This window comes from Scyliorhinus canicula, chromosome 1, assembly GCF_902713615.1.
Source record: "Scyliorhinus canicula chromosome 1, sScyCan1.1, whole genome shotgun sequence".
In the NCBI taxonomy this organism is placed as follows: Eukaryota; Metazoa; Chordata; class Chondrichthyes; order Carcharhiniformes; family Scyliorhinidae; genus Scyliorhinus; species Scyliorhinus canicula.
This window is the reverse complement of record NC_052146.1, coordinates 157,791,238-157,812,600: the sequence shown is the minus strand read 5'-3', so window position 1 is coordinate 157,812,600 and position 21,363 is coordinate 157,791,238. Positions and strand designations below refer to the sequence as shown.

Below are 21,363 nucleotides of genomic sequence, written 5' to 3'. Positions count from 1 at the left end.
AAATGTTCTCTTTATTACACTGACATATGCTAATTATCCTGTAACACCCAGAAAAACTCTCCACTGGTTGGAGTTAACTTGGCACAAAGGAAGACGGTTGTGGTGGTTGGAGGTCACTCGTCTCAGCTCCAGGACATCACTGCAGGAGTTTCTCAGGGTAGTGTCCAAGGCCCAACCATTTTCAGCTTTTTCATCAATGACCTTCCTTCCATCACAAGGTCAGAAGTGGGGATGTTCGCTGACGACTACACAATCTTCAGTATCATTCACCACTCCTCAGATAATGAAGCAGTCCATGTCCAAATGCAGGAAGACTTGGACAATATCCAGGCTTGGACTGACAAGTGATAAGTAAAATTCATGCCATACAAGTGCCAGGCAATGACCAATTCCAACAAGAGAGGATCTAACCATCGGCCCTAGTCATTCAATGCCATCACCATCGCTGAATCTCCCACTATCAGCATCCTGGGGCATTACCATTGACCAGAACCTGAACTGGACTGGACATATAAATACTGTGGCAACAGAGCAGGTCAAAGTATCAGAATCCTACAGCGAGTCATTCACCACATGACCCCCCAAAGCCTGACCACCATCCACAAGGCACAGGCCAGGAGTGTGATGGAATACTCTCCACTTGCCTGGATGAGTGCAGCTCCAACAACACTCTACTCAACGCTATCCAGGACAAAGGAACCCACTTGATTGTTCCCCCTTCCACAAACATTCAAACTCTCCACCACCGATGGAACAGTGGCAGCCGTGTGTACAGTCTACAAGATGCACTGCAGTAACTCACCAATGTTCCTTAGGCAACACCTTCCTTCCAAATCCACAACCACTACCATCCAGAAGGGCAGCAGATACCGGGGACACCACCACCTGGAGGTTCCCCTCTAAGCCACTCACCATCCCAACTTGGAAATATATTGCCGTTCCCTCACTGTTGCTGGGGCAAAATCCTGGAACTTTCTCACTAACAACACTGTGGGTGTACCTACATCTCAGAGACTGTCTCGGTTCAAGAAGGCAACTCACCACCACTTTCCCAAGGGCAACTAGGGATGGGCAATAAATGCTGGTCTAGCTAACGATGTCCATATCCCATAAATGAATTTTAAAAAGACCAGAGTATCTTTTTTATTCTTTCATTTGGGGATCTCTAGCGAGGCCTGCATTTGTTATCCATCCATGATCCCCTTAAACTGGGTGGCTTGCTAAACTATTCTGAGGGCAGTTAAGAGTCAACCACATTGCTGTGGGTCTGGAGTCACATATAGACGAGAACAGATAAATATTTCCTTCCTGAAAGAATATTTCTGAACCAGATGGATTTTTACAGCAAACGATGATAATTTCACGATGACTGATGACTCGCTTTCAATTGAATTTAAATGCCACCAGCTACCATGGTGGGATTTGAACCTGTGTCCCTAGAGCATTAGCCTCTGAATTACTAGGTCAGTTACATTATCACTATGCCACCATCTCCCCATAAATGACCCTCGGTAAATAACCAAATCCCAGTTTATAACACTGTCATGCGTACTCTGCTTAAAAATCCCATAAAGTGTTATGATACACCAAAACGTGTTCTATTCTAAACATCTCCTAGTGCAATAATTACTCTGAGGCACACTGCACGACAATATCCTATGCTCCAGTGTATTACACTAGGTACATGTTATGATAATCACTCCATACCCCTGTGTATTTATACTGAGATACCTGCTATGTTTTATGTCCAACACTGCTGCATGGCACATACTCAAGTCAAGCATTACCCTCTGTGTAAAACAATTCCAAATCAGAGTGGGCCCCTGAGGAGTGGTCTCCTGGCTTTCACTACTCACGTGTTTGTTTTCACGCTTCCTCCATTCCATGAGCTCCAAGGAAGCGAGCTCTGTGGGACTCATTAGAACCAAACGCTGGGGTGTGATCTCACCCAGCAGAACCTGTCTAAACAACTGCTGCAATAAAAACAGAAAACAGTCGCTTCAATCAGTGGGGAATTCACAGAGAATAATTGAATAGTAACTCCAATTCATACTGCTGTTCCCACTGATTCGCAAATGTATTAATTCCTGGGCTATTTAAAACGTCGCTGATGGCTGGACCCACAGCTCAAAAGGTAGATTTAACTCTCAATTTCAAACCTCTTTCAGGATGTACTGTAAATAGCATCCGGCACTGTGGCAATGCAGAGAGCGGCAGATTAACAAGTCAGAAGCACAGAGGCGATTAAACCTCCGTATCACCCCACTATCAGGTTCTGTGTATAGGCAGACACTCTCCCTATTCCCAGCATCCTGACAGTTCCACTTTGTAATTCCAGGAAATCTGACTTGCCCTTTGGTTACTCCCTCCCTGCTTGTGGGGAAATGTATGGTCCTCTCTCTGCCTTCCAGTAATGTTGTGGCGAGTGTTCACAGTTTCTCCCCATCTCATGGCCACTGCGAATCTAAAATAAAGATGCAAATTATATCCAAAAAGGATAGATGCCTCAGAAAACTGGAGTACATAAATCGGGACAAAACATTAGTGCAGTGCTGTGGGACTACAGCACTGTCGGTGGTGTCATCTTTCAGGTGAGATTTAAAAACCAAGGCTCTGTTTATCCGCTAAAGTAAGCATTAAAGGCTCCCATGGTGTTATCTGAAGGAGAGTTGTGATTTTCCTGGTGTCCTGGCCAATATTTGTTTCCTCAGCTAATACCATGCAAATGATTCCCTGTCATTTACCTCATTGTTGTTTGTGGAACTTTGCTGTGTACAAATTGGCTGCTGTGTTCCCCTTGGGCAGTCCTGAGGTCATGACAGATGCGACAGAAACATCAGCACTTTTATTCCCTGCAGTATCGGGGTTCACATGTCCAAGTTCGACAATTAACCTCTGCTTCCAGTGGATCGGATTTTCAAATGACCGCAGAGGCGGGCCCAGAGGTGGTCAGGCAGATGGAATGCCACAAGAGAGCGGAGTGTCTGTTTTCCAAGCAGCTTCCTGCCTCCAGGCCATTTTCAAGATGGCAGGGTCCGTCAAATCAGGAATGGAGGCTTTCATCCCGCCGCTGCAGCCCCGAGGGATGCACTGACGCTGCCGAGCAGGAGCTGCTCAGGGAGGACCCTGCAGCAGCAGAGCATGCCCCAGAAGAGCAGGATGCAGCCGGTGAGGATGGAGAGTCGGCCACGGGGGTGGGAAGGATGCGCCACATCAGGGCTTGTGTGTACCAGCAGAGTCTGTCATTCGAGGACTTGCCAGACCGGGCATGCCGTCGAAGCCTCCGGCTGAGTAGGGGAACAGTGCAAGGTATATTCCAGATCATGGTGCACCTGGCACAGCGGGGATATGGGGGAGGACACCTGCTCCCAGTGACCGTCAAGGTGACAGTCGCCCTGAACGTCTCTGCCACGGGGTCCTTCCAGGCGCCGAGTGGGAACCTGTCCAGATCTCAGACCTCTGTGCACAGGTGCATCCGGGTCATCACTGAAGCTCTATTGCTTCGACATCCTGATGATGTGGTTCAGGTGGCTGGACCGCTCTGGAGTACCCTGTAGTATAGAGCTAAAGTCTTCCACATGGTGGCTGCATGCTACTTCCTGCTACTTCCTCCACAACATCGCACAGCAGAGCGATGATATGCTGGAGGGTGATGAACGCCAGGCTTCAGCCAATGAGGAGATTCAGGGGAGGGCGAGGATGGGCAGGACATGGGGCCTGGGTAGGCACAGGAGGCCTCACTACGTGTGTGCCTGAGCCAGCACGCATGGTACGCCCTAATCGCCTCCAGGTTCACCGACTAGGAGGCCTGGCCGGTGAGAAGGAGATCCTGACCCTCCCCCACAGTCTTTGGCCGACAACCCCCTCCAATGACGACGCTCCCTGTGCCATCACCGCCCCTCCTTTACAACTCTCTCCGAGATTCCTACCTGCTTCACTATGCGGTGTGGACCCTGGGTTGGCGGCAGCAGCGGGTTTGGACCATGGGATGGAGGATGATGACAACCCGCTCTGCGGTGAGCTCTGGTGCTCCGCTTTGTCTGACAACATCTCAATCCTGTCCGCGGCAGCACTTTCCACCATCCACCTGTATGATCCCTGCATGCAAGCTGACCATTCCATCACACAGACTCACCAAACCCTTGGGGTGGCAGAGGTGGGGACAGTAAGGGGGGGGAGGGGGGTGCGGGGGTTTTATGGTCGGGAGGGATGGCGGTGGAGTGGGTAGGGTGGGTTGCCAGAGCGGTGGCTGGAAGGGGTCCCTGGCCTGTGCCCACCCGCAATGTCCATCCATCCAACCCACACCCCCCAGCACTCTCTGCAGCCAGCCCAGCACACCCTTCTGACAGAGCACCAAGGCTGGTTGCAAGTGGTGAACAGGTGTCTATTGTGAAACGGTGAACATTTATGTACAGGTTTATGCCCCATGTGCTGCACCCATGCCAATTTAACTGGTGTTTACCTTTCTGGCCTTAAGGGCCTTAACAGTCTAGATGAGTTCCCAGGCGGTACATCGGGTGTGGGGTATGCCTGTTGCGATTCTCGCCCTGTGAAATGGGTCCCCTTTGGCAGCCGTCCTCTGGAATGATCGGGCCTGGATGGGTCCAGCAGTCACTCAGGTGTCCAAGTGGAGTGGTGCCACCCTGTTCTGTCCGCTATCCAACAGATGCCCCAGGGATAGAGGGGTGGGGGGGGGGGGGAGTACAAGGCACTGTGGTGTTCCAGCACCACCCATGATGGGTGTCACCGGCACGGGCCCCATCACCTCCTCCTCCACCCCCCCTCGGGGTGCCGGATGGTCCATAGGCCACTCTTTGGGATGGGGTGTGACCAGAGCTAGCCCCTGACTCGACCAGGGCCTCAAAACTCACGGCCATGGAGCACAGGGAGTTGGCCAACTCCCTCTGGGACTGTGCCACATCAGCCAGTGACAGTGTCATCTCTCTCTGGAACTGGCTCAGGTGGGCCAGCTCCCGGGCAATGCTGCCAATGCCCTCAGCCATGACCCACTGTGGCTGAGCCATGCTCTGGAGCGCCGCTGCAATGTTCAGGTGGCCCTGGTACATGGTTGCCTGTGAGAGGGTAGCCCTGTCCTGGGCCTCGGCCGCCATCCGCACAGAGTGTCCCAGGCCTTGGACATCATTGCCCATGGCCGATACCATGGCCGATACCATAGGCCTCCACCGTGGATGCCACCAACGCAGTGTTGGCCTGAGATTCATGCATTGTTGGCACTGTTGGGTCACCCCAAATGCACCTTACAGGTGCTGTATGGGGATCGTAGAATCATAGAATTCAAAGTGCTGAAGGAGGCCATTTGGCCCATCGAGTCACCAGCCCCTGGAAAGAGCACCCTACCCATGCACGCACCTCCACCCCATCTCCTTAACCCAGTAACCCCATTTAACCTTTTTTGGACATGAAGGGCAATTTATCATGGCCAATCCACCTAACCCGCACATCTTTGGACTGTGGGAGGAAACCGGAGCACCCGGAGGAAACCCATGCAGACACGGGGAAACATGCAGATTCCGCACAGTGACCCAAACCGAGAATCGAACCTGGGACCCTGGAGTTGTGAAGCGACTGTGCATCACTGTGCTACCCACATCGTTGACAGCCCCTCATGTAGTCCCTGGCTTTACGCCTGCATCTTCACTATCGATGGTACTGCCCTTACCAGAAGGCTGGGACCCGTCCGACGGCAAGTAGACCCTGGGGTCGGCCACCCTTCGACCATCTGCCCCCTCGGGGGCTCCTACCTCCACCTGTGTGGTGCACACCTGATAGTGCCCCAGGAGCCTCTTCACTGAAGTGCCAACCGAGGTGAATGTCTCGGGATGGTGGAAGAGTGTTGGTGATAGCTGTGACAGGGTCAGTGTTGTTCCCGGACTGGTGCTCCGGGGTGTCTCGGACTGCTGTTGCCTCGTCGTCGCAGATATCCACTTGGGCTTGGGGTCTCCTGGCTTCGTCGTCAGGTGATCCTTCAAGACACAAGACATGACTCATGATTGGATCGCGTGTTGGGGTGGTGAGTAGGTGGTTTGGGGGAGCGGTGAGGGGAGGCGTTTTGCCACACGTGCCCTGGGGAACTGCAACTCAGTGGGGGCTGACTTGCTCGCCTGATGCTGACCTCCACGTCAGCGACTGCCCTCTCTCAGGGCTCACCAACCAGATCCAGTGCCCAGCAGTCTGCTGCGGTGAGGTGTCGCAGATCCGGCGGTCCCCCTTTGGCCTTCTCGCTCTCCCGGCAGTTTTGTGCCACTTCGTCTGCGAGGGCGGGGGCCGGGAGACAGAAAGAGAAAGTATTAGGCAGTCAGACGCATGCAGCACAGGGGGTGAGCATCGGTGGCCTCCATGGCCAGGTCGCCCGGCCTTGCCGGCTGGCGTGGTGCCGGCATGTGGTACGGGGTGGGGAGCGTGCACACTGCCATCGGGTGGGGTCCGGCCGCCCTCCAGGTGGGTGGGGGGATACAAGGTATGGGACAGGGGCTAGTTCCAGAGGCATGGTGCTGGCTACTCACCCTAGCCACCCAGAGGAAGTCACACAGCTTTTCATGGGACAGCTGGCCAGTCTTGGAGGTGGGGCCCACGGCACTCACGGTGTACAGTGGTGGGTGGCAGCCTCCTTCCCACCCTGGGGTGTCTCCTTCCCTCCTCCTCCATGGCATCCAAAAGGGTCTCCAGCTCGGCGTCTGCAAACCGGGGTGCCGCTCTCTGTGCTGCCATCTTGTTGGCTGCGATGAGTGTGTGTGGGGGGTGGAGTTCTAATATGTGGCTGCAGCTTGTCAGCCCCTCGAGTGTCAATCCTGACCCCGGCGAATCAGGCACCATTTTTCATTGGAATTGCTCGTGTTCCACGTGGCGCCCGTCTTAGCTCATGAATTGATCCAGGAGCGGCGCAAATTTTGTTTGTGTAGAAGTCCACCGATTCAGACCAAGCGTCACTTTTCTGAAACGGGGAATCCCACTTCATGCACCTATATTGCTTCACAATTAACACTGTTTTCAATTTAAATGTCAAAAGAATGACAGGAATGGAAATAAATGGATTCCCCGATTGGCCTGATGACAATGTCCATTTTTAGACAATACTGGTCATTCAGGAGCAGTTCATTTCCCTGGGATAGAGCTGTGGAAGCATTCAGTCACTGGGTTAGAGGGCTTTCACTCCTGCTGAAGATGCTGGGTTACGAAATCTTCATTACACAATAATTTATTTTCAGTCTTTACCATCTCAGATGCATCTGCGTGTCTGGCATTTTGTGGAGTTGAATCCATAGCTTGTAGTTTGCAAGTGCATATGGTTTCCAGGTGCAGTTTGTACTTATTGTAATGCAGAGGGCCGCATTCTCCCTTTCTCAGAGTCCAAGTGCTTGTGGTGTTCTTTGTGTTGCTTTTTCAGGATGGATTGTGTAGTGTTCCACAAAGACCACAGTACAGCTTTTACTTAAACCAAGCTATTATTTTATTTACAACTTTTACTTAAACAAAGCTATGATTTTAAACTGGGTTTCGACTCTTGTCCTTTTAGAATACAGAATTGATCAATAACATCTAACTACACTCACCTACTGCTAATCTCACTCACTGGTACAAACTATAATCTAACCTTCTCACACTAACTGCTCTTATGACCTTCAGTCGCTGTCTCCTGCTTACACTCCTCTCCCGAAGGAGTATCTATATAGTAGTATCTACAGCTCCCTCTAGTGGCTATTCATAGAACTACATTAACCCTTGTAATGCTGAGAGTTATGCTGACACAGTGCTGACACCAACGGAGAATCCGTGGACTTTCACGTCTGAAATATCAGCACCACACCTGCACCGATGAGGGGTTAGCACCGGCCACACATGGAACACCCTCGAAACCCACAAAATAATGGGTTGGGATTTGCAGGGTCCGTGATGGACACTCGCAGGGCTGTCAAGCTGCAGCTACGCTGAAACTGTACACCTCCCCCCCCCCCCCCCCCCCCCCCCCGCCCCAAACACACACTGATCAGAGCAGAAAAGATGGGACAGGTTGTGCTGGAGCGCCCATACAGCTGATGGGTCAGCTGGGGCCAGACGGCACCCAATGGGTCAACTATAAGACCCAGGGCACCAGGTTTAAAGCGGGCAGTCAGCGGCATGCGCATCCGCACGATTGCCTTGTTGGCTGCGGTAATTGTGTACCCGTCCACCCCGACCCCACAGCCCACTTCCGGGCCACCCTCCACCACTCCCCTCCCCACCCCTCCCCCCAGCCCTGGCAGAAGCCCCTGGAAAGCGGCACGACTGTCGGCAAAGTATGGCAGTGCTGGACACTGTCCGTATGCCCTTTCTCTCTCTTACCAGCTCCACGCCAGGTTCACGATTTGCGAGAGCACACGTCGGGAACTCGGCCCGTCGGAGGTGGAGAATACCGGGTGGGCCCACTCATGATATGCGAACGATGTTGCAACTACGCACGACGTGCATCTCATTGACGCCGTTTGAGTGGGTGGAGCCTCACGATTTGGCGTCAAACGGGTGCATGCCGCAATTTCGGCATCAGGAGCTATTCCCTGCCCGATCGTACGCCCCGATTTCGGCATCGGCTGACAGAGAATCCCACCCAACATGTTTGGGATTGTCAGTAAGTGTTTCAGTTTCATAGGTGTCTATTTTTGGAGGAACATCGGCTCATACAGATTTTACCATACTTGGTTACTCCCTTTCCAAAGATGGGCCAATGAATACAGGATAAACTACATGGTCAGACTGAATTAAGTAACGCAGTCAGATACTAAAACAATGCAATTAAAAAACTTGCATTATAAATAGATCCTTTCTGCTTAACAAAATAAGAAACAAGGTCCAAAGTCTGGGTAGTTCCCTCAGTAAATCTTTGGTAACCATCTCTAAAATAGTATCTACCCTTGCCATTTAGATCAGACAGCTACCGCTGTTGAGCAAACAGTTGTAACCATTCAAAAGTGTGATGAATGAAGGACATTTTCATATAAATTATAGGATATATATCCATTGCAGTAATATTTTTAGAAATCCTGATTTAACATGCAGCAGACTCTGTCTGCAAAAGGAGTGACTAAGATGTGGTAAAAGTGAGATAACATGCAATTTTTTACTTATATACGGCCCAATGGAATTGTGTTATGATTACTGGAGATTCCCTACAGAGTAGATAATTTGGGACATTGGTGTGTCAGTCTGGTATGTAAGTCCTGGACCCATAAACCTAGCTCAGAGGTGAACGTGCTACCCACTTGAGCCACAGCTCAAAGATATTGCTACCTGAGGTTTCAATTACAAAGGCATTGATTAAACAGTATAAATCCACTAATCATTGCGGGCAGCTCAAGCAGCTGTTCAATCTCTCTCTTTACCTTCCCACTGTTTCACTATTTCCCATTACATTTTCAGGCTGTTTTACAATCAGGTTTCAAATTTCAATTTAAGTTTTAACACCCTCTGACTGCAGCTGCAAATCCTTTTGGCCTGCACTGCACTGTCCATCAGTTCCAAGATGTTGGCCATTGGGTACTCAAAGACCCATGCCCCAAAGTAAAACATCTCATTCAAATGGGAAAAGAGGTGATAAATGTTTGACCATCTGGAAATCAGTGAACAGTGTGTTGGTATCCTCGCTTTGCCACTGACAGCAACAGAACTATGAGGACTGGATTAGACATTGAATTTAACATATTTCTGAATCTTTCTGACTTTAACCAAGTGTTCAGATGGGCTTGAGGGCCTGGGCCCCAGTGTTTAACGCAGAATTTACAACACAAGATTAGGCTACTCAGTTCAACCGATCCATGTTGGCCTTTCTGTTAGCAACAAGCCTCCTCCTACCCTACTTCATTTCACTATCTGCATACCCTTCTATTCCTATTGCTGAGGGTCATACACACTGTTCAGGAGAAGGCAATGGAGGTGGCTAAGCTCACGTTGATAGAATGTGCCGGTGATGGTGAATGCCACCTCCCAGGTGCACCAGGCCATGGAGGTGACATTCTCAGGAATGATGTGACGGTGGTTGTCATGGGGGTGCTTCGTGAGGAATTTGATATTGGAGGGAGGGTGTTATTTGACAGTGGAAATATGGCACCCAATCCCTCAGGAGAGTCTACTCTGATAGCATGTCGATCGATGGGTGCTATGTTCAGAGATGTCAATGAGAAGTGATAAGGTCTCCAGGTTTTCCTCTCATAAGACTCTGGGTCAGTACTCATTGGGAGTTTAGAAGGATGAAGGGGAATCTTATTAAAACTTACAGGATACTGAAAGGCATAGACATGGAGAGGATGTTTCCACAAGTAGGAAAAACTAGAACCAAAAGGGCACAGCCTCAGACTCAAGGGACGATCCTTTTAAAACTGAGATGAGGAAGAATTTCTTCAATCAGAGGATGGTGAATCTGTGGAACTCTTTGCCAGAAGGCCGTGGAGGCCAAGTCACTGAGATATATAGGTTCTTGATTAATAGGGGGAAATCGGGGTTATGGGGAAAAGGCAGGAGAATGAGAATTAGAAACATATCAGCCATGATTGAATAGCGGAGAAGACTCATTGGGCCGAGTGGCCTAAGTCTACTCCTATGTCTTCTGGTTTTATAAGCTTCCCTTTTCCTCCTACAGATCCCAGCATTGTGGTGCCATTCCCAGGAGCCGCACAGCATTTCAGACACCGGGAGGAGGAAAACTTGTTCAAAGCAGCAGTGACATAACTGACTAGCTCACCAGATACCAGCACATGTATCCCCCATCACCCAGAGTCCATCCGTGTACCTGAGGGGGTGGAGTGCAAGAGATGATACAACTTTAACAAACTTTAACTTGTGGAGTATAAATGCATCATGGAAGCTCCCAGGAAAGCATGCACAGATGTGCAGGAAGTTCTGCCTATGGTCCTACACCAGCTACACATTAATTGAATGTGTCTGTGACCATTATCATTCACTTGTTTAAGTCAAGTCTTACAGGCTTAAACTAGAAAATCCTACTCCCTTGTCCTTCAAAAAACCTACAATGCAGTTAATCTGTGATCAAAGGCTGGTGGGATATCAGCTCACTCACATGGGATTGAGAGACAATGCCATGAAGCGATTTCAGTCTTTGAATCCTATGATCAGGAAGTATGTAGTAGGTTGTATCCTTACCATGTTCCTAGGATCTTTAAGGTTGAACATCAAACTCCTGTATTTGTTCTTGTATCTGGAGTTGGTGCAGAAAAAGAGAAGGAATAATTCTTTCTCAATGTCCGTGGCTAGAGCCTGCACAGTTTCTTCACTTATGTCCAAATCATCAGCCTCTTGCAACCTGATTAACAAAATGTAAAAACAGCCCTTGAGAATATAGTTGAGTGCAGCAGCTCATCAGTTTAAATGTAGGCTTACACTCCAGTGCGTTGTTGATGGAGTGTTACAATGTGATAGGTGCCATCTTTCAAATGAGATAATAATAATCTTTATTAGTCACAAGTAGGCTTACATTAACACTGCAATGAAGTTACTGTGAAAAGCCCCTAGTCGCCACATTCCGGCACCTGTTCGGGTATACAGAGGGAGAATTCAGAATGTCCAATTCACCTAACAAGCACTTCTTTCGGGACTTGTGGGAGGAAACCGGAGCACCCGGGAGAAATCCACGTAGACAGGGGAGAACGTGCAAATTCCGCACAGACAGTGACCCAAGCCGGGAATCAAACCTGGGTTCCTGGCAATGTGAGGCAACAGTGCTAACCACTGTGCTACCAATCCAAGACCCTGTCTTCTCTTTAAAGTAAACGTAAAACATTCCATGGGACTAGTTTGAGGAAGATCATGGGAGTTATCCCTGGTTATCCCAGCCAATATTTGTCCACCAAACAACATCACAAAAAAAATTCTGATCATTGTAGACTCATAGAATCACTATAGTGCAGAAGAAGGCCATTTGGCACATCCGAGTCTGCACCGACCTCCGAAAGAGTACCCTACTTAGGCCCACTCCCCCGCCCTATCCCTGTAACCCCACCTAACCTTGGGACACTAAGGGGAAATTTAGCATGGCCAATCCATCTATCCTACACATCTTTGGACTATGGGAGGAAACCAGAGCACCCGGGGAAAACCCACGCAGACACGGGGAGAAAGTGTAAAGTCTACACAGACAGTCACTCGAGGCTGGGATTGAACCCGGGTCCCTGGTGCTGTGAAGCAGCAATGCTAACCATTGTGCCACTGTGCTGCATAGTTTTACAGTTTGTAGAAGCTTGCTGTGCACCAATCAACTACCACATTTTCTATATTACAATAGTGACGCCACCTCAAAAGGAGTTCGCTGGTTGTGAAGTGCTTTGGGAAAGCACGAGATTTAAATACAGGTCTTTCTTTTTACTTTGGTGGGTTTTTCATAATTCTTGTTTAGTTTATATCTTTAATTTACCACCTTTGCCTAACAGGGATGGAATCTGTGTCCACACCTCGGTTATTTGCATTCTGTAACCAGGTACTGGCAGATGCGTGAAACAATATTACCAGAAGGCCCGATAAATTGAAGAATTAAACTGGTGATCCTCTAGGTGACAGAAAGTCAAGGAGATAGCCTCATCCTGGGGAAAGCACTGTGAATTGTAAAGCAATTTTCATTGATCATGCATCATCTTAAACCAGGCTAATTTTAATAAAAAAGGTTTCACTTGACAACCCTTTTCGATGCCAATCTCAATGGAACATTATTTGTTCTTGTTTTTGTCCTCCTCATACACAAATGAATCATGACACATTTTACTTTGCATACATTTCAGCTGAATGTTCATGCAGTTTATTAACATTATTACCAACAGAGTATCACATTAATTTGTAGCCCCTCTCAAAGCTTGAATAAGAAACTAATTCGAAAAAATTAGCATTTATGGAGTGCCTTTCCTGACCTCAGGATATCCCAAAGCACATTTGAAGTGTTGTAATCTAGGAAACACGGTAGTTATTTTACCCACAGCAAAGGCCCACATAGAGCAATGAGTTAAACAACTAGGCATTTTTTGTTCAGCAATTCTGGTTGAGGGATTAATGTTGGTTGGTGAGGAAACTTTCTCGATATTTTTTTAAAAATAGGATCCTTTATGCCCACCTGAGTGGGCAATGGCACCTTGGTTTTAATGTCTCACCCGAAAGATGGCACCTTTGAGAGTATTGCTCTGCACTGTTGGCCAGGGTTATGTACTTAGTTCATTGGAGTGGGGTTTGAACCCAGAACCTTGTGGCTCAATTGCAAGCACTATCTATCGTACACCCAAGAACACGAATATTGATGGGGTAATACATCAAAAAAAACGGCCTGATCATGTATGGAAACGGACAGAAAATATGAAGAAGCCAACAGATACTGATGTATCTGGGCAATGTGTTGGGCTACTATACCAGGTCATCACAGTCACCTCCTAATGTCAGCATGACCTGCTGAGAAGGTGTTTTCTCAGAAGAATGGACAAAAACCCCACGGACAAGACAATTCCAGCCTTTTGCCTGCCCTTTTAATAGGGAATGAACCGCCTGAGATGCTCTAGGAGAGGAGGAGGGTAATATTACCAAATGAGGACAAAAAAAAAAGTGCATCAAAAAGGGTAGCCAAATCCAAACCCTTTTGCAAATCTTTGTGACCATCCCTTGTATTCTTGAGTGTCTTTAGGAATGGGCAGGTAGGCACAGCGGTTAACATCTAACTAATCCCAGGGAAGGAATTACAAACCTGTTTCAGGCAGGGAACGGAAACAAAATTGTGCGTGACAATAGACAATATTAAAGACAATACATGCACTTCACTACATTCTAGCTGAAGTCAAGAGTACCTGAGCATCAGGAGCTCTTGAAATGACCTGTACACAGTAATTCTGATTTCTTCACCGGATAGCCGAGGTATAACAATGCGAACATTGGGAACAGTGCTTCTCCGCCGATTCTTTCTCCGTCGCCTTTCAACATGCAGTATCGGAACTGAGCAGAAAGGGAACACGAAGCTTCAGAAAAAGCTTTCGGAAAAAACTCAATGTGGAGCATGACTGGGAAACAGCAGGTTAAGAGTACACATACAAAATGATTTTTTCACCTCTGCATCCTGGTTTCAGACCCAAACAAACCAATAGAATTAAAGATTCCTCTCTCTTGTCTAGTGAGAATGAACCCATTTTGGGCTGAGGTGGTGCTTTCAGAGTCCATGGATTCACCAGTGTGAATAACGGAAATAATAATGATAATCTTTATTAGTGTCACAAGTAGGCTTACATTAACACTGCAATGAAGTCACTGTGAAAATCCCCGAGTCGCCACATTCCAGAGTCTGTTCGGGTACACTGAGGGAGAATTCAGAATGTCCAATTCACCAAACAAGCATGTCGGGAATTGTGGGAGGAAACCGAAGCACCCGGAGGAAACCCACGCAGAAACAGGGAAAGAGTACAGATTCCACACAGACAGTGACCCAAGCAGGGAATCGAGCCCGGTCCCTAACACTGTGAAGCAACAGTGCTAACCACTGTGCTACCATGCCGCCTATGTTGCATGCCTGCAGATGGGGAATTTTGGCAGTTTGACATGAAAGATTGGTTTAACTGGGGACAGAGAGGGGGGAATATTCTTCTGAAGGTAGAATTGTTGTGCCTGACCTGGGAGCACTCAGTGCTGAATGCATGAAATACTTAAGTATTCAGCTTCTCTTTAGGGATAGCCCACTTCTGGATGAGCACAATATGTCTTCAAAAAGTGAAAATAAAAATAATGACCATTGTTCTAATAATTTATTACAGCTTATGTTTGTTATTTCTGCAATGAGCAGGCAGTGTACGTGTGGGATATATTTTTTAAGAATCCTGAGCGAAATTCTCCGACCCCCGCAGGGTCGGAGAATCGCCCGGGGCCGCCTAAAATCCCGCCCCCGCCGTGGTAGAAATTCTTCGCCACCCGGGAATTGGCGGGGGCAGGAAACACCACCCACCGATCGGCGAGCCCTCTGCGGCGATTCTCCAGCCTGTGATGGGCCGAAGTCCCGCCGCTGGGAGGCCTCTCCGGCCGTTGTAGTTTGAACCACCTCTGGTGGCGGCGGGATTGGCGGCGCGAGCGGGCCCCCGGGGTCCAGGGGGGGCGCGGGGCAATCGAACACCAGGGGGTGCCCCCACGGTGGCCATGCCCGCGATCGGGGCTCACCGATCGACGGGCAGGCCAGTGCTGTGGGGCACTCTTTTTCTTCCGCCGCCTCCACGGCCTCCACCATGGCGGAGGCGGAAGAGAATCCCCCAGCGCACATGCGCCGGTGGTGACAACAGCGGCAGCTGACGCACCGGCGCATGCGCGAACCAGCGAAGGCCTTTCGGCCAGCCCCGGCAGCGGGTTTCAAAGGCCGCTGGAGCCGGTTTGGGCGCCAGTCAGTGTGGTGCCAACCGCTCCGGCACGGGCCTAGCCCCTCAATGTGAGGGCTTGGCCCCTAAAGGTGCGGAGAATTCCGCACCTTTGGGGAGGCCCAACGCCGGAGTGGTTGGCGCCACTCCGTCCCGCCGGGTAGGGGAGAATCTCGCCCCCTGACAGTGTCCGTGTGGAGTTTGCACATTCTCCCCATGTCTGCATGGGTTTCACCCCCACAACCCAAAGATGTGCAGGTAGGTGAATTGGCCACGCTAATTTGCCCCTTAATTGGAAAAAAAAATATTTGGGTACTCTAAATTTATTTTAAAAAAGAATCCCCACAGTGTAGAAGGAGGTCATTTGGCCCATCGAGTCTGCACCAGCCCTCTCAAAGAGCACCCCACCCAGGCCGCACTCCCCTGGCCTATCCCCGTAACCCCAGCTAACCATTGGACACAATGAGCCAATTTAGCAGGGCCAATCCACCTAACCTGCACATCTTTGGACTGTGGGAGGAAACCAGAGCACCCAGAGGAAACTCAAGCAGGCAAAGGGATAACGTGCAAAATCTACAGTCACCCGAGGCCGGAATTGAGCCTGGGACCCTGGTGCTGTGAGCCAACAGTGCTAACCACTGTGCCACGCACTTTATCTTCCACTTCTTCACTCCCAACCCATGTACGTGAGAGAATATCAGGAAATTATGCATCTTTGTTGTTATTTTGCACCTGCTAAAAGTACAGACTGAAAACCATGGACTGAGAGTGCACAATTCAGGAATAATGTGGGTGAACTTAAGACATGGATCGGTACTTGGGACTACGATGTGGTGGCCATCATGGAGGAGGCGCTGGAGGTAGTGCAGGAGACGGTGGCGCAGCACGGTGATCAACTTACCTCAATGGGGAAGGAGATGCGGAAGGCGATGGAGGTGAACAAGGATCTGCGAAAAAAATTGGAAGACCTAGAAAACAGGTCCATAGTCATGGGTGACTTCAACTTCCCAAACATTGAGTGGAAACTCTTTAGATCAAATAGTTTGGATGTTTGTGCAGTGTGTCCAGGAAACTTTTCTAACACAGTATGTAGATTGTCCGACCAGAAGGGAGGTCATATTGGATTTGGTACTTGGTAATGAACCAGGGCAAGTGATAGATTTGTTAGTAGGGGAGCATTTTGGAGATAGTAACCTCAATTCTGTGACTTTCACTTTAGTAATGGAGAAGGATAGATGCGTACAACAGGGCAAAGTTTACAATTGGGGGAAGGGTAAATACGATGCTGTCAGACAAGAATTGAAGTGCATAAGTTGGGAATATAGGATGTCAGGGAAGGATACAAGTGAACTTGTATCTTGTGGAACTTGTTCAAGGAACAGGTACTACGTGACTTTGATATGTATGTTCCTGTCAGGCAGGAAAGAGATGGTCGAGTGAGGAAACCATGGTTGACAAGAGAGATTGAATGTCTTGTTAAGAAGAAGAAGGAGACTTATGTAAGGCTGAGGAAACAAGGTTCAGACAGGGTGCTGGAGTGATACAAGATAGCCAGGAGGGAACTGAAGAAAGGGATTAGGAGAGCTAAGAGAGGGCATGAAAAATCTTTGGCGGGTAGGATCAAGGAAAACCCCAAGGCCTTTTACACATATGTGAGAAATATGAGAATGACTAGAGCGAGGGTAGGTCCGATCTAGGACTGGAACGGGAGATTGTGTATTGAGTCAGAAGAGATAGGAGAGGTCTTGAACGAGTACTTTTCTTCAGTATTTACAAACGAGAGGGGCCATATTGTTGGAGAGGACAGTGTGAAACAGACTGGTGCGCTCGAGGAGATACTTGTTAGGAAGGAAGATGTGTTGGGCATTTTGAAAAACTTGAGGATAGACAAGTCCCCCGGACCTGACGGAATATATCCAAGGATTCTATGAGAAGCAAGAGATGAAATTGCAGAGCCGTTGGCAATGATCTTTTCGTCCTCACTGTCAATAGGGGTGGTACCAGGGGATTGGAGAGTGGCGAATGTCGTGCCCCTGTTCAAAAAAGGGAATAGGGATAACCCTGGGAACTACAAGCCAGTTAGTCTTACTTCGGTGGTAGGCAAAGTAATGGAAAGGGTACTGAGGGATAGGATTTCTGAGCATATGGAAAGACACTGCTTGATTAGGGATAGTCAACACGGATTTGTGAGGGGTAGGTCTTGCCTTACAAGTCTTATTAAATTCTTTGAGGAGGTGACCAAGCATGTGGATGAAGGTAAAGCAATGGATATAGTGTACATGGATTTTAGTAAGGCATTTGATAAGGTTCCCCATGGTAGGCTTATGCAGAAAGTAAGTTGGCATGGGATAGTGGGAAATTTGGCCAGTTGGATAACGAACTGGCTAACCAATAGAAGTCAGAGAGTGGTGGTGGATGGCAAATATTCAGCCTGGAGCCCAGTTACCAGTGGCGTACCGCAGTGATCAGTTCTGGGTCCTCTGCTGTTTGTGATTTTCATTAATGACTTGGATGAGGGAGTTGAAGGGTGGATCAGTAAATTTGCAGACGATACGAAGATTGGTGGAATTGTGGATAGTGAGGAGGGCTGTTGTCGGCTGCAAAGAGACATAGATAGGATGCAGAGCTAGGCTGAGAAGTGGCAGATGGAGTTTAACCCTGACAAGTGTGAGGTTGTCCATTTTGGAAGGCCAAATATGAATGCGGAATACAGGGTTAACGGTAGGGTTCTTGGCAATGTAGAGGAGCAGAGAGATCTTGGGGTCTATGTTCATAGATCTTTGAAAGTTGTCACTCAAGTGGATAGAGCTGTGAAGAAGGCCTATGGTGTGCTAGCATTCATTCGCAGAGGGATTGAATTTAAGAGCCGTGAGGTGATGATGCAGCTGACAAAACCTTGGTAAGGCCACATTTGGAGTACCGTGTGCAGTTCTGGTCACCTCATTTTCGGAAAGATGTGGAAGCTTTGGAAAAAGTGCAAAGGAAATTTACCAGGATGTTGCCTGCAATGGAGAGTAGGTATTACGAGGAAAGGTTGAGAGTACTAGGCCTTTTCTCATTAGAGCAGAGAAGGATGAGGAGCGACTTGATAGAGGTTTATAAGATGATCAGGGGAATAGATAGAGTAGACAGTCAGAGACTTTTTCCCCGTGTGGAACAAACCATTACAAGGGGACATGAATTTAAGGTGACTGGTGGAAGATATCCGGGGGGGGATGTCAGAGGTAGGTTCTTTACCCAGAGAGTAGTGGGGGCATGGAATGCACTGCCTGTGGAAGTAGTTCAGTCGGAAACATTAGGGACCTTCAAGCGGCTATTGGATAGGTACATGGATTACGGTAGAATAATGGAGTGTAGATTAATTTGTTCTTAAGGGTAGCACGGTAGCATTGTGGATAGCACAATTGCTTCACAGCTCCAGGGTCCCAGGTTCGATTCCCAGCTTGGGTCACTGTCTGTGCGGAGTCTTCACATCCTCCCCGTGTGTGCGCGTGGGTTTCCTCCGGGTGCTCCGGTTTCCTCCCACAATCCAAAGATGTGCAGGTTAGGTGGATTGGTCATGCTAAATTGCCCTTCGTGTCCAAAATTATCCTTAGTGTTGGGTGGGGTTACTGGGTTATGGGGATAGGGTGGAGATGTGGACCTTGGGTAGGGTGCTCTTTCGAAGAGCCGGTGCGGACTCCATGGGCCAAATGGCCCCCATCTGCACTGTAAATTCTATACAGAAGTAGAAGAGCAAAGTCCATTCCTTGGGCAAGGACGTAACCCATGTCCACATGATAACTTCATTCTTCCGTTGGTCATAGGGTTGACGCTCAGAAAATATTGGTGGGAAGTCCTATCACTCTCCTCTTGGATTCAGTCATTTATTTTCCAGGTTAATACCAATCCCTCTTCAAAGTTGGAATTCAGAATACAGTCTTGCGTCCGAAGAAATCTTAGTTTACTATCTCTTTTTTACTGACTCGCAGAAAAAACCTCTGTTACCATTGTTTACTTCCATGGTATCTTAGTAATAAAAACTGGTAAGCAAGTCTTGACTTCTGAAATTCCAATTTTATTGTGTTCCACAATGACATTTCATCCAACACCACAGTGTCACCCGTATCCCTTTTATATATGTGTGCAGTCTATTAATCAATTGTACCAGCCTCCCCGAACAGGCGCCGGAATGTGGCGACTAGGGGCTTTTCACAGTAACTTCATTTGAAGCCTACTTGTGACAATAAGCGATTTTCATTTTCAATCAGTGTGATCTATTAAACAATTAAAACTCAATTCTGACTTAAACATTGGAGAACAAATCACTGTAAGTGAAGTGTCATTTCCATATTTAGTGGTCAATGGCATGTTACCTCTACTTTGATCTGAGCAGAAGTCCGAGAGCTCTCTTGGAATCTCTTCAAGTTCTTGATCAACTTGCAATTGATCAAATTCGTTGGAACAATTGAATGTTGCATTGAATTGCTGCAGAAAGGAAGATTTGGGGAAAAAAAGGAAAGACAAAGGGAAAGGAAATGACAGCAAAATGAAAACATGAGTACTGAAACCAATGTTTCTGCTAGACCTACCCGCAAATTATGACATAATTTGCAATCAACAGCATTCATTTGCACTCGTTTGACATCAATTGCACTCAAAATTAATAATTTAGCTGTCATTTGACATCACTTGTGCTCAAAAATAATCATTAAGCTATCATTTAACATTGCAAGTAGCTGACACCATTGCCCCAAGCCACAGCATCAAACATTTGCAATTAACATCACTTAAACAGATGGACACCAAAAAATGATTGTAGAGTTTATTTTCCATATTTCTAAATTTCCATAGCTTCAAATAACCTAAATCTGGGCTAACTTGCAGAAAAGGAGACTGTGTTTTAACATAAATTTTAATGAGCTAGTTTTATGTTTTTCTTCACAATCTATAACTCGTGTTGAGCAACCTTGCCCCCACACTGCAGGCCCCCCAACCCCACCAGTGCTGCAGCAATTTTCTCCCCCAAACCCACTTGCCACACTAACCCTCCCCCTCCCACCCCATCAACCCCGGAGCAATTTTCTCCCCCATCAATATCCCCACCAAGTAATTTTCTTCCATTCCCAAAACCGCCCCAACCCCTCCAGATTGCAGCACTTCTCCCCTCTCTCTCTCTCCCCATCCCTCTCTCTTCCTCCCTCTCCAAGTCCCCCTTTCTCCCCCTCTCGCGCTCTCTCCCCAACCCCCATCTCTCCCCTATCTCCTCTCTCTTCCTCCCTCTCTATGTCCTCTTCTCGCTCTCTCCCCATCCCCCCCCCCTCTCTCCTATCCCCTCTCTCTCTTCCTCCCTCTCCAAGTCCCCCTTTCTCCCCTTCTCGCTCTCTCCCCCATTCCCCCTCTCTCCCCATCCCCTCTCTTCCTCCCTCACCATGTTCCCCTCTCTCACCCCCTCGTTCTCTCCCCTTCCCCCTTTCTTTCCCTTCTCTCTCCACATTCCCCTCTCTCTCCCCTTTTCACCCTCTCAATCTCCCCATTCCCTCTTCCCCCCGCCTCCCTACACCTCTCCCTCTTCCTCTTGCTGCCTACCCCCTTACATTTCAAATTACAGAACAGCGCTCCGCTTTCAACACATTTAAGAAATGCACTTCACGAGTACACTTTCCACTGTCCCCTAAAAAGTCATTTGATTGCCTGGGCCCAGTCCGAAGTGATTCTTCCTTGCATTGGAAGGAGTTCTGTTCCTTTCCTTTTCCAACTTTTAACTCTGGGTAGAAATGCTGATTAGTTGGCCCCGAGACCCCAACTCTCTTTCACCTTTGAAATAAATGGAGAGTTTACAGCACCACCTTTTATAGCCCAACATTCACAACACCTTCCAGAAACTTTAGAGACTATGGCTTGGATTTTCATGCCGTCGACTATTTTGGAGTAGAAGTGCATGGTTTCAATCTGGCTGGCGCCCGGTTTCGGACTTCTCACCCCCATTCCCAGCGCCCCCAGATTTTTGGTACATGATGTG

General features: G+C 48.4%; 1 protein-coding gene across 1 annotated transcript in view; it reads right to left on the bottom strand.

The window, feature by feature from the left end:
- LOC119968867 (PHD finger protein 3-like) overlaps window positions 1-21,363 on the bottom strand; it is a 119,111-nt gene that overhangs the window by 77,615 nt on the left and 20,133 nt on the right. Inside the window, exons 5-8 of the mRNA XM_038801777.1 lie at window positions 19,718-19,829; window positions 13,821-13,965; window positions 11,149-11,308; window positions 1,857-1,973 (exon numbers count right to left, since the gene is read on the bottom strand). Coding sequence (XP_038657705.1) covers window positions 1,857-1,973; window positions 11,149-11,308; window positions 13,821-13,965; window positions 19,718-19,829 — 534 coding nt within the window. The remainder of the gene's footprint in view (window positions 1-1,856; window positions 1,974-11,148; window positions 11,309-13,820; window positions 13,966-19,717; window positions 19,830-21,363) is intronic.